At 34.2% G+C, this 14739-nt stretch overlaps 1 protein-coding gene across 6 annotated transcripts in view; it reads left to right on the plus strand.

The window, feature by feature from the left end:
- The window catches only part of SLC16A7 (solute carrier family 16 member 7), a 194610-nt gene extending 182781 nt beyond the window's left edge, over positions 1 to 11829 (plus strand). For all 6 annotated transcript variants that reach the window (XM_011284078.3, XM_023257182.2, XM_045062007.1 and 3 more), the window contains 3 exons: positions 2189 to 2332; positions 4618 to 5436; positions 9417 to 11829. In XM_011284078.3, coding sequence (XP_011282380.2) covers positions 2189 to 2332; positions 4618 to 5436; positions 9417 to 9688 — 1235 coding nt within the window. In that variant the 3' untranslated portion in view covers positions 9689 to 11829. The remainder of the gene's footprint in view (positions 1 to 2188; positions 2333 to 4617; positions 5437 to 9416) is intronic.
- The last annotated feature ends 2910 nt before the right edge of the window (positions 11830 to 14739 follow it).

Below are 14739 nucleotides of genomic sequence, written 5' to 3' on the forward strand. Positions count from 1 at the left end.
TCCAAGTAATTGATAAATGCCTTTGAATAGTCTGGTATTTAATCAAAGCACTCATCGCAGTTCTTAAAATAACTTGTTGTTAATTTCCTCTGGACTATAATGCATTGATGTTTATAGCTGTGCGTTTATTATTTTATGTTTGGTGTATGTCAACTGGTTTTATACTAGAAGCTCAAGAAATATTGCATTGAACTGATTTGAGTTAAAGTGAAGTGAAGTGAATTGGTTAAGTAATTTTAAGAAAAGGAATATACACTTAAGTTCAATACTTAATCAAAGCTAATCAGTTCTCACAAAGGCTATCTGAATTTAGCTATGTGCTTTTTAATGAAAATGCTCATTTCCTAAATCATATGAGTTTTTACCATCTTAGTGGTAGAAATCTATTGTTTTCACATTATCTTGTGCAATTTTCGTTGATTTCTCCCCCAACTCTGTTGTTTTTATAGAGCTATCTTTCATATGGCCCTTTTTAGTTTTGCTTTGTTTGGTATTAAATGCAAAATGTGATATTCTGTTTTTGAGTTCTTTTTGTAAAATAATGTGTTTTTACCAATACCATTTCAGAAGATGTGTGGAGTAATATTAGGCCATGAAGTTTTTATTTCAACTTATAGTTAAGGAATAAAAATAATAACTATAGTTGTATGAAAGAATAAGGCTTACTGAGAAATGAATCTGAACATATTTCAAATACTATCCACGTAAAAATTCTCAAATGCAGTACAATAGCACTTAGCAAATTTTTAAGTTATAGTATTAACTAAAAATCATTAATTATTTTCTAGGCTAAATATTGGACTGAGAATTCTGACCTAATGTAGTATTTTTTTCCTCAAAGCAATGGCCCTTGTTATAGATGAAATATGATTTTTAGTTAAGAAGGAAATGTCAAATCAAACCATTTACATGTTGACAGGTCTCATAAAATAGTATAAACTTTCACAGAATCTAAGATGACCTCAATTGTTAGGTTGTACCATTATTTTATGAGATACTGCTAAAAACATTGCTGTGATTAAAATAAAACAGCTCTTAATATTTAGAGCCTTTATTTTATAACTACCAAAAGAGCTTTTCTAGATGTAAACATAGATGATTTTAATCCTTTTAATCACTCTTGCACATTTTATATATATATACACACACACATGCATTAGGAAGTGTACATTAAATAAATTGAGTAAGACATTTCTAAAACTTCTTCCCATTCAGTATATGGCTCTCCTAAATTAGTTTTTGAGTCAGTGTTCTCAGTGTTTGTGTTTCACACGTAAGCTTGTTCTCTTTGCCAGTGAGGCAGCATATCTTACTAGAGAGATCTGCCATTTTCTCTGGTAATTTCATCTCAGCTGCTCTACCTATTCAGTATGTTTTGATGCTGGTACTTTCTTGACATTATCAGAATGTGTCAACAGGAGAATATTTCAGACAATAATCAGGATTCATATTCATATTACTTCTTCAAGTGGTCCTTAATATGGTTTGATTGCAATTTGAAATATATGAAATATGAAGAATTGCCATTGTCCAACCAAGCCACAGAATTAACCAAATTCCAGCATGCATAGGCTGTGATAGCTACTTTGCTACCTATGACCACCACCTGTCAAACAGGGATTGTTAAGAGACCTCTAGTGTGAGACATCCTCATTTCTAACATAATAAAATATGAAAACAATTGGTATCTTAGAATCAAAAGAAATTTTTCAAAAAAGGATTTATAAAGAAAATCATACTGTGGTATCATAAAACAATTTTGAGCTCTAATTAAGAGGATATGTGTGTGTTTGCCCATAGAATATATTATTCTAGAAAATAAAATGATAACAAACAAGTGATTTCTGTAATCTCTAGATTGTTACATAAATTTGTTTGCATTTATTAAATATTGGGTAGTATAACTATGTCCTGTTGAAAAACTTTTGCATCAAAAGTTGAATGATTATGGTCATAAACTGTATGTTAAACACTTAGAATTTATTATTTTATGTGCTGTCATATATATGGTTAAAGAAAAACAGTCGATCTGATTAGGAAGTATTGAAAAGTCTTCATTATATTCTATGTGAACTAATATTTTTGTTTGATCATTAAAACGTGCTTTCAAAATTAACAAATGTTAAAAAATAAACTGTAAGTAAATGACCCAGCAATTGAATATTTCTTCATTTCCTCTCTACCTCAGGTCCCATAAGTAGTGTTCTGGTGAATAAATATGGTAGCCGACCAGTAGTGATGATAGGAGGTTTATTATGCTGCTTGGGAATGGTCACAGCCTCTTTTAGTACCAGCGTAATAGAGCTCTACCTCACTGTGGGATTCATTACCGGTAAGTCGTTTTGTTTTCTGCTTATTTTCTTCTTAACACTTCCATTGTTTGCAAAGCTCTATAAGAAGCATAAACAATAGAACATTTACATTGTTTTACTTGAGTTTATGTCTTGTAGCAGATGCTATCTTAAAGTATTTTCTTCGAGTACAATGAAATGCTAGCGTGGAATGGCCAATCAAACTTATTTCAAGAAATGGAAGAAACAAAATATTAGACACATTAGGTGCTATGATATCAATGTCAAAAAGAAAACCATTTTCATTCAATTTTACCATTTCACCATTTGCTCATCAGCCAGTTAAGATGGGGTATTATGGACATAAACTTTCTGGCATATAAATAGCTTCATTTTTTTTAAAGTTATTTTTCATTACTTACCACTATTTAGGGTATCTGACTTATGACTCATTATAGGTTAAAAATGATGCCAAAATATATTTTCTGCATGCACTGATTTAGCTCTAACAATAGAATTATTTTTATTTGTGTTCTGGTTAGTGCTAGGGCTCTGTATTAGGGTCCTTTCTTTTCCTTACAAAAGATTCCAGTTGCTTAAAGGCCCTGTAAGGCACATTTGCTGCTAATATTTTTAAATTTTATACTGTCACTTGATTACAGTTGTTCCTCATGTGTAATGTCTGTTGACCTAAACTGACCTAAATATGTACATTTGGAAAACACTACTTTTATTAGCCTTAACAATAAATTGCATTAAGCAAATCTACATGCAAAGTTTTAAGGAAAATTGGATTCAGTGTATAAAGAAATTGAATCTTTTCCTTATGCTCACAGCAAAACAGTAAGTGTGTTTCTCTTTTTATAGTAATTTTAGATCAGTCTAACCCTGCAGTGGCATATCATTTGATGAAAAAAAATAAGATGTAGTAAAGCCTATAGTAATAGTGATGTTAAAATCTTTCTCTTTACAGCCTATCCACAACACTCTAGCTTTTTGATGTGATAAAATACTTTTTGACATTGTAAATGAGAATCTTCTATCTAAGAATTGTCATAGTGCAGGGAACACCTTTTTTGTTTTGTGCAGAAATACCGTATATTGCATTTGACCATAGAAGTCAGGCTGGGCCCACAAATAGATGTAATATGGAAACGATCATTTTGATATTACTGTCCCAAAAATTTCAACAGCATTATATGCTATTCTGACTTCAATTCCATTTATTTTGAGTCTTGAAGACTTTGGTGCTTCTGGAGTCAACCCTTAAATGTACCTATGAGAGATTTATCTTAAGACATTATCAGCCAATACTTTTTGATAGACAATCTAGTTTGAATCCTGACTTAGCACATATTAGCTGATCATGGGTAAATTAGCCTCTTTCTATCTTTTTGTCTTTAGAATATGGAAAATGATAGCTCTTTCCTTTTGGAGTTGTTGGGATGATGCATGCAAAAAATGAATACTCAGTACCTTACAGAGTGCCCAGAATTTCATTACTTTTAAATAAATATTTGCAGATAATTACCATCATAATGTCATTATATAACATCTTAAGAGTTCTAGAACTTACTTGACTTTGGCAAAACCCTCATTTGTTATTGTTGAGGGGATTGGAACTCAAGAAGTCTAAGTGTTTTGCCCAATAATGCATATAGGTGGGGCGCCTGGGTGGCTCAGTAGGTTAAGTGTCTGACTTCGGCTCAAGTCATGATCTCACAGTTTGTGAGTTCAAGCCCCGCGTCGGGCTTTGTGCTGACAGTGTGGAACCTGCTTGGGGTTCTCGCTCTCTCCCTTTCTCTCTGCTCCTCCCATGCTTGCGCTCTGTCTCTCTCAAAATAAAAAAACAAAACTTAAAAAAAATAAAAATAACAAAAGTGTTCACATAAATTGCACTCTTGTCTACAAGGTAGCAATCTATTGTATATGTGTGTATATAAATATAATTCATATAAAAATATATGTTACATAAATGGAGAGAGAATTAACCTATCTGTGGAATTACATGATTTTAAGTAAGAACTAATAATTCTGTCCATATTTCAACCTATTCTATGAATATGGAAACATCAGAAGTTCTTGGGTTTAATTTTGTGCTTTTACATGAAAGCAATATGAAGCTGTCATACATGTCAAATGTCCACTTATGAGAACCTCTTTGTTGATGTGCAATTCTGTGATAATAATTATCATAAAAAATTACCACCTGCTGTTGTACTTTGGGTCCTGACTTACCCACGTGAATGTACCTTTTAAGGAGTGATTTCTTTTGTGAGTGACATAATGTGTTTGTGTTTTTCTTCCTTTTTGTCTTTCTTTTTAGGTTTAGGTTTAGCGTTCAACCTGCAACCTGCCCTAACAATCATTGGCAAATACTTCTACAAGAAACGACCCATGGCTAATGGCCTCGCCATGGCAGGAAGTCCTGTTTTCTTAAGCACATTGGCTCCTTTCAATCAGTACCTTTTTAATACTTTTGGCTGGAAAGGAAGCTTTTTGATTTTAGGAGGCTTATTGTTGAATGCTTGTGTGGCTGGATCCCTCATGAGACCCGTTGAACCCAAACAAGCTATGAAGAAGTCTAAAAATAAGATTGGCATAAGAGAGAATGACCCAGATGTGAAGAAAAGCCATAGGAAGAAATCAAGATGGGAAAGAGTTAATAAGTATTTAGATTTCTCCCTTTTTAAGCATAGGGGATTTCTGATATACTTATCTGGAAATGTCATTATGTTTCTAGGGTTTTTTGCCCCCATTATATTCTTGGCTCCATATGCCAAAGACAAGGGAATTGATGAGTATTCTGCAGCTTTCTTGCTGTCTATTATGGCTTTTGTTGATATGTTTGCTAGACCTTGTGGAGGAATCATTGCAAACTCCAAATTTATCCGACCCCGAATCCAGTACTTCTTCAGTTTTGCAGTCATGTTTAATGGAGTGTGTCATCTCCTGTGCCCATTGGCAGAGGACTACACAAGCCTGGTGTTGTATGCTGTGTTTTTTGGTCTCGGATTTGGGAGTGTTAGCAGTGTCCTCTTTGAAACGCTCATGGACCTGGTTGGCCCTCAGAGGTTTTCCAGCGCTGTGGGACTCGTCACAGTGGTGGAGTGTTGCCCTGTTCTTCTTGGCCCTCCTCTTGCTGGTAAGAATCATTCTCATCCAGAGGAGCAGAGAGCATAAGAGGAATACCCACTAGCCAGGACCTTCTTTGGAATGTATGATATAATGTGGCTCATAACAATAAACATGAATAGCCTACAAGGCTGTGGGTGTGTTAACTTTAGGGTTTATTATACATGTATTTTTAAATTGCATAAATAGTTGATTTTAGACATAAATTTGCTTCAGAGCCTGGACCTATGAACTTAAGAATTTAAGTTAGACTGGGGCGCCTGGGTGTCTCAGTCGGTTAAGCGTCTGACTTCCGCTCAGGTCATGATCTCACAGTCCGTGAGTTCAAGCCCCACGTCGGGTTATGTGCTGACAGCTCAGAGCCTGGAGCCTGTTTCAGATTCTGTGTCTCCCTCTCTCTCTTACTCTCCCCCGTTCATGCTCTGTCTCTCTCTGTCTCAATAAATAAACGTTTAAAGAAAAATTAAAAAAAAGAATTTAAGTTAGACTGATAATTAGTAACATAATCTTCAGGTTTTTATGCATATCTGTTTTTTTGTGCTTATAAAAACGTATCATAATAATAAAATTCCACCTTTTATTTATCATTGATGAACAAATTTCTGTTTATATTAAAAAGAGTCAAAAATTTAAAATAATGCTATCAAAAGGTCAGGATCTCTTTTCTTATTGGAGTACATTGGTTATATTAATATGTTACGTGCCCAAGGATAGCATACTTTTATAATATTGATGACAAAAATATGAATATATATACATATGTGTGTATATATATATACATATATACATGTACATATATATGTGTGTGTGTATATATATATATATAGGAAGGAAAAGAAATTCATTTTGAACAGATACTTACATTTCACACTTATAAACTATAAAGATTACTTTTAGATTTTTAAGATCTGAAATATTTCAGTCATGCCTATGAAAGTATCTGTGCTAGGGGCACCTGAGTGGCTCAGTCGGTTAAACATCTAACTTCGGTTCAGGTCATGATCTCACAGTTCACGAGTTCGAGCCCTGTGTCGGGCTCTGCACTGACAGCTCGGAGCCTGGAGCCTGCTTCGGATTCTGTGTTGCCCTCTCTCTCTGCCCCTCCCCACCCTCTCTCAAAAGTAGATAAACATTAAAAACAATTTTAAAAAAGAAAGTATCTGTGCTAAATTGCACACTAAGGAGACTAAAACAAATGTATAAGTGCATTTTTGAAGTTAAGACTTTGTTTAATCTTAGACTTTCATGTTGTAAACATTATGTGGGCCAGTCTTTTCTAGTAACCGCTGGAAACCATTGTTTTGCTTAATACTAAACTTAGGTATTCAGTTAGACTCTTGGCCTGACACCCGTGGTCACAGTAACTGCCAGGCTCAATGTAAAGTTTTCCATGTATGTAAGTCAGTCTTTAAACTGTTTCCTACATGACATTTAGGTATAATTTTTTTAATACCAGTATAATTTACATACATTGTTACATTAGTTTCAGGTATACAATATAGTGACAAGGAATCATTTTGAATTGGGAAAATTTGTATTTAATTTGTTGATCTTAAGGTATCATTGACCTTTTGCCTTGCTTTTCCACTTGGTCAGGAATGAGTGGTACAGCTATTGACTTTTTCTGTCTACCAGGGAGGGCTGTCCTCTCCTGTCTAGCACAGATGTTTTGGGTGGTATACCTTTTAATATGTATATACTGTGGCACCAAAGCAATTTTCAAAAAGAATGAAAGCTAGTCTTATTTATCAGCCAAATGATTTTGCTGCATAAGACAAATACAATTGACCTATCTTTTCCTACAGAATTAGTTTTACCAAATAGGTTTTAGAAGCCTATTCATGAGCAGCAGAATTCTTAGTATTAACAGAGAAAATTGTATTTCACCAGCCATGGTGGGAATAAAAAAAAAAAAAAAGTCAGGTCAACAGACATGGTAGGTAGGCTGTAAGAATGAAAATGAAGGAATGTGATTTGATTATTTCTACCTGTGCTGAGAACCTGTATTAATGGGGCTTCTGGGTGGCTCAGTTGGTTGAGCGTCCGACTTTGGCTCGGGTCATGATCTCATAATTCGTGAGTTCGAGCCCCGTGTCAGTCTCTGTGCTGACAGCTCAGAGCCTGGAGCCTGCTTCAGGTTCTGTGTCTCCCTCTCTCTCTGCCCCTTCCCCACTCATACTTTGTCTCTCTCTGTCTCTCAAAAATGAATAAACGTTAAAAAAATTAAAAAAAAAATATTTACGTCAGTTTCAGTATTCTTGAGTGCTTATTGTGTTAATATTGCCAAACCATTGCACCAGTAGTGACAAAGACAATAATTAATTAGGGGCTCCTGTTGAAGCTCTCAGACCATAGCCACAATTATCCATTTTTTTCATACTGTATATGTCTCCTGCTACCACAGATTCTCCTTGATGTTTAGACTGGCTTCTTTTCTACAGCCTTGATCGCTGATAGAATAATGTCTGGCACATGGAGGCACCCAGTAAATACTTTCGAATGAATAAATGTTGTATTTACTTCTAATACAGTTGCTGTTGGTGCTACTTTTTTTTTTTTTTTTTTTTTTGCTACTCTTATTAGTAGAGCAGTGGAAGGTAGAGAGAGTATGGTTTTGATTTTTTTTTTTTTTTTTTCAGCTCAAATTTTCACTGCTGTCTCACAAACAGCTGAAGTTTCAGTACTGGAAATCACATCTGGTTTCTTGATGATGCTAAGAAATTCCCCAAGCATTTAGAAAATATGTCAATATGGTAACCCAAAGTGATATTAATTCTGATGGGAGCCATAGACCTAATGTTTATGTATTTAGAAGTAGAAAAATTACTGCATGAACAGAAATATTTGACTTAAGTTAGAATGGAAATGTAAGTTATGCATTATTGTTATGTTTATGTATATGGCACACTTAAATAAGCCAATTTTAAAAGTCAATAAACCTTCAGGTTGTATGATACCAGGCTAGTTTTTAAATGTTCTTAATAATCAGATGGGATACATACTTTCTTCCTCATTAGTATGGCCTTAATAATTTAGATTCAGATAAACTAAAAAATTGTGATCAGCCTAAAGAGTTAATGACTCTTAACCAAGAGTTTCGCTGAACCTATTTTGCAGAGTAGTTAAGAACCAGAGATTCAGACAGATTTTGGTTAGACTCCAGATTCTGCCACTCACTGGCTGTGTAACCATGGTCAAATTACTTCCTAGTGCTCTTATAAAGATTAAATGAGATATTACCTCATTTAAAAGTGTTAAGCCTAGGGGCACCTGGGTGGCTCAGTCGGTTAAGCGTCCAACTTCAGCTCGGGTCATGATCTCACAGCTCGTGGGTTCACAGCCCTGTATTGGGCTCTTTGCTATCAGTGCAGAGCCTGCTTCAGATCCTCTGTCCCCTCTCTCTCTTCCCCTCCCCTGCTCGTGCTCTGTCTCTCTCTCTCTCAAAATTAAATAAATAAACATTAAAAAAAAAAAAGTGTTTAGCCTAGTGCTGGGCATAGAGAAAGCATTGAGTAAATATTATGCCCTGTCAAGAACCTTATAAAAGCTTTTGTGTCTTTCCTAAAAAAATGTAATATTCTCCTCTGTATTTTCTTTATTGAAAAGAAGCATGGAAAGGATGAAGCAGTCTCAGTGTGTAAATATTAATAGATAAATAGATCTCTTTATATACATATAAATACAAAAAACATGCCTCACACATACATGTATTTACAAATATACACCCAAACAGATATATATACCTACTTTGTCTTGGTTGTACAATTTTACTGAGGGGAATAATCTTTAATAAATTTAACATACTGGTAGTATAATGCTGTGTGTGCCTGTACATGCCTTTTCTATGCATATATAGAAGACATAATCGAGGACAGTTTTTTGTTAAAGTCTCGTTCAGTATTAAATAAGAAATAGGTATACTTATCAAAAATGTCATCATTTTATGGCTGTTTTATTATGCTATCTTAAAAGATTTCTTTTGTCTCTTAGGTAAATTGGTGGATCAAACTGGACAATATAAATACATGTATATCGCCTGTGGAGCTATTGTGTTCCTATCAAGTGTGTGGCTACTTATCGGCAATGCTATAAACTACAGATTGCTTGCAAAGGAAAAGAAGCTGGGAGAAGCAAGGAAGAAGAAAATGAGTTCGCCTGAGTCCAAAGAATCTGAACCTTTGAACAAATCTAAACATCATGATGTCAGCATCAAAAGTACAAGAACAGAGAATAATCCCTCAGAAAGAGAAACTAATATTTAATAAGAATCACATCTCTGATTTCAGTGTTTATGACTTTCTTAGGAGTATTTTTTTTTCAAAATATTGGAAAGGTTTTTACTTGAAATGAGAAGTCATAATTAAGGATGGAAGTGAGATTTTCCTCAATGGCAAATTTTTATAAGTTTGTTTTTTAAAACTTGTTTGGGTAGTTAAAATTCGAGGTTATGCCTATAAAGAATCCATGCAATGGGTTTATTTCCATACGTGACTCTGGTTGTGGTGGTTAGAGTAATTGTAGAGTCTTCCAGTGACTTCTGGTCTTGGTTATAGAGATCTGAATCCCAAATCCCTGGTTTAAATAGCGAGAAGGAATATGTTTAATCAAATAAGAATACCCTGTCTAGATTTTAGTTTTCAGTGTTAGATGGAATTGAAGGAAAATGAATTTTCTTATAATGTGCATATGCACACATACACACTCACCTGTATTTACACACATGCACACAGAGTATCTAGAGGACAAAAGACAAATAAGTTCAGAAAGAATATTATCACTATACTTTTTTTTTAACTTTAAAAACAAATCCGTGGAGAGTGAAGAAATGTATTAGGTCTGCATACTACTTTGTAGTGTAGATTTTAAATATAAGAACATGGGTGAAATGAAGATGATCTTAATTTGAAAACGCAACTAACTGCTGTAAAAACTAAAAGTATTTGCATATATAAAATAAATTTGAAAAAAAAACAACCCTCCATTTTAAACCATTATTTCTGACTACTGTTAAATTTGATGAATCCATGCACGTAGTTTCTTTGAGGATGGCCATTAGTACTTGGTGCTAGAGAATAGAACCCTCAAACAATTTTCAGAATTCTTACTTAATATATAAATCAAATTAAAAGCCTAAATGATTCTTAGCAATGAGCTACGTTCATTAATTTTAAAAGGATTCTAGTTGCTAAGCCAGAAAGTAATAAGCAGGGATTTCTTTTAATCAGAACTCAATCCAGACTCCCTGTCATAGACTTCAGAATGGAATCTACCAGAAACCTGGTTGACAGACTGACAAATAGGCCAAATTCTAATTTTTCCCAGTCACGTAGCAGTGATCAGAGAGTTACTGTTATGAGTGACCCATCTGAATAAAGCTGACTAAGAGTGCGAGGTGCTTCTACTGAGGCCTCCAAGTTCTCCCATTTTTATCCCCTCGCCAAAATGCAAAAGCGAAACAGAGAAACCCAAATGGGCCTTTGACTCCACCACTGAGATTCCTTACGTTGTGGGAATGGCAGCTCTTCAAAATCCCACCTACTCCCAGTCAGACTTTCTGCTGCCAGTGAACATGACTAGGAGACTGTTAAAGGTTTCTAGAACTGGAAGCTGTATGTTAGTTGGCATATACTTGTGAAGGGTAGGCATAGTTTATCATACCATAGTAAGAAGCTTGCAGCATTGCGGGCTGGGTTAATATAGTGGTTTCTCATTTTCATAGCGATGTTAAAACATCTGAGAATCTGAATCACCCTTGAGTATGGAAGCATATGACAGTTACTGTGCGCTCAGAACTATAAATACAATTTAGAGTAATAAAGTACTTCTAAACAAGGAAGAATTTGTGCCTTATGGCTAATGCGATAAGTATATTAATAAATCTAAAGTTTAAGCATATGATTAATAAAAAACATTTAGTGCTTGATTATTGAAGTGATGTTACTATTAAGATGTCAAAATGAATTTGCCATTCTTTTTTTTTTTAATTGCTGTAGAGGCAGGTGCTATTCTTGTTTCTTATAAGAGTGCACCTGGACACCAAGCTTTTGTGATAGTTAATGTTAGGGATTTGATTTGTAAAATTTATGCACTGGTTAAGCATGGGGCTCATATTTAGGAAGCTATAGAAAATTCCACATCTCATTTATCTTTTTTGCAGATGAAGAGGTATTTGTATTTTTTAAATATTAAATAAAACAACTTGTGCCAATATGATAGGTAGATAAATCAGGCAAAATGTGGCAGTGTTTGGCTGTCTTTAATTTAGTTTTGCCCAGTCTTGAGTCTTGAATGAGCTGCTTTCATTTTATTAGTGCTTTTGTATTGAACTCTGATTCATCGTAAGAAATGCAACATGATAAATTGTGTAGTGGCTGTCCAATATTAAAGATTTCCAAAAACTGTCTTCAGATTCTCTGAGGATACCTATTTAAATTAATACAGATATAATATCCCAGGGGGAATAAACAGCAAAGTATTGATAGTGGGATTTTGTGCCTAAGGCTTTATAGTCCTTTTTGTCACTTGCTGGTACAAACAAGCTGGTGGGTGCATTCCAGTGCCTTCCTCCATGGAAGGGGGTTTATTCACTTATTGATGAGGTTTTTGTCAGGTCAAAACCGATTCGAATTTGTTGTGTTGGTCTTTGGTCATCCTCATTAAATTTTCATTCCTAACACTATATATTAGATTGTTAAAAAAGAATGGGAAGTAAAATTGCACAAAGCACATGATATGTATGTAGCCATACCCAGCAGTAGCATTACACAACGTTACAAAATGTGCAAATATTAATTCCCATACGTACATGTTGGAAATTAGATCAGAACACACCTGAAACACTGACACAGACTCACGTACAGGATTGAGAATTGTTCCAGGGTAAAGTAATCTTCTAGTCATTCACTCTCCACTCTCTTGAACTTGTTAGAATACCTGTTGCTTTAAGAGAATCTTTGGAGACTGAGCAGAAGGTACCAACCTAGAAATTCACATAGTTGCGTAACTAGAGGAAGCAGTATAGTTGGCCTCTGAGTCTGCAGCAATTAGCATATTTCTTCCCCTAGGAAATGATGGGTTTTAGATGTTCAAGGTGTCATGAAGCAAATTCAGAATATACACCATTAAATTTCCTTTTAGTCTCATTCCGTCACTGACGAATTGTGCAGAAGGGAGGTTATAAACCAAGGTACCAAAATAATTCATGATCACTGGATACTTTTAGGTATTTTTCTACTTGTGATAACTGAGCAGCCCATGTCTTTCACAATTTAACCTTAAATATACCTTCACTAATTTATGAATCGAATATTGGGCTTAGGCTTGTCCTGACCTATCCCTACTCTCTTTCCTTTTCTGGGTCAGTATCTAGTGTATTTCACATTGGAAGACTTGATGTTTTCTCAATGTAAATTCACAAGGCTCATGAGTTTCACTTCTTTAGTATCAAGTTCCAACCACCCTATCTCATGACCCATCCCCTGAAACTAGAAAATAAATAAAATAATTGTCTGATATATTTAAATGTGCACTTTCAAAATCTAGGCACGTTTTTTCACTCCTCCTTCTGTGGCTGTACATGACAATTGAGGATACAGGAAAAAGACTTCAAGATATATGGTATAAATGTAAGTTTTTATATTGATGTCATAAAACGTAGAGATATCCCTAATCACTTAATTCAAAATAATTTTACATCCGAAAGGACCTTTTAAAAAAAGGCCCTCTCAAATGTATAATGTTGCACACTTTTAATAAAACAATTAAAAATCATGATCATTAGGATGCATTTAACAGGGAGAAAGGATAGGAAGTGAAAAGAGAAGTAATATTTATAGCATGCATTTTGGCTACATAATACCTTTTAATATTCAAACCAAATTATAAGTAGAGGCTATTGGCCTGATATAATAGATGAGAGAAACAAAACAAAAAAATCAGACACACAAAGTTCAGCTAATTACCCAAAGTTGAAAAGTAGTATGTGACAGAAATAGAACTAAAACTCAGGTTTATCTGAGAGCAGAAAGAGCCCCTAGGGTGTTCACTACCATGCTTTCTTCCAATAGAATCTATAGAAGCAAAGGTAGATAAAATATAGATATAAGAAATTTAAAACCTATATGGTAAACTAGTTAGGTTTAACTGTAATTTGTAATCTGATTTATTTAGTGTTCATTAGAGACTGTTTGCCATAAACTGAATATATAATTTCAAGTTGCTTGCTTTTCTAGCCCATGAAAATTATCCCAAATAATGGTAATGATTGTATAATAACCCTAATTGTTTTAATACAGCTTTTTTTTCATAAAAATAATGACATTTATATGACTCAGGCATAATATATTTTCCCTGAGGTTGGATTTAGAAGGAAAATGTTATTTTCTTTATGGATAAATAATTCCCATATTAGTTGCTACTTATTATGACTCAAAAATAAAAAGTACCTTATGCAAATCATATTCAGAGATACAGAGATTCCCATTTATAGGATCATCCCAAGCTATCAAAGAAATTTAGAAAGATTGTAAGATATAATTGACTTGATTTATCTATATAAAGTATTTATTTTCCTCATTGAATGCAACTGCCCCTTAAAGCCCTAGCTCATTTTTCAAGTTTCCTTGAGCATCTGTAATTGCCATTCTCCATTCTGTCCATTTGTTCTTTAGACAGAAAAGTGTCATTGCTTTTGTCCTTTCCCTCTAGACTTTTGGCATCCATAGAATATTGTTCTCAAATATATATATATATGTATATATATATATACATATATATATATATACATATATATATATATATATATATATATATATATATATAGTTCTCCTTAGCATTGTCTCAGATAGTACACTTCTAGTGTCTTACATCTTTCACAAAACCACACATGCTGTATCTGGTCTTCTTTATTTGTGATTTGTAGGAATGGCCATATTCCTGGAGCCAGCAGTATATATTTTTGGCCATGACCTCTCATCTTCACAAATAAGAGAACTTGTGTGACTATAGGCTTGAGGTATCCTGCATAAGGAACGTGCTTATATTCTAGAAGGCATTTTGTTAATGAGTCTTCCTTATGCATGATAGATATATAAATGAACATGATTTTTGGGAATCTAAAAAAATCGATCTTCCTGCCCTTGATACTCACTATCTTGGATGTTTCTAATTTTCTTAAAGTCCCTCACAACTTTGAGAAACAAAGCTTAACACCCCATCACAGCACCATTACATATCATCCTATACACAGTTTTAATGTAACGACATCCCCGACACATCATACCAAGTAGATTCCCTACCAAAACACTTCACAGTA

This window comes from Felis catus, chromosome B4, assembly GCF_018350175.1.
Source record: "Felis catus isolate Fca126 chromosome B4, F.catus_Fca126_mat1.0, whole genome shotgun sequence".
NCBI lineage: Eukaryota > Metazoa > Chordata > Mammalia > Carnivora > Felidae > Felis > Felis catus.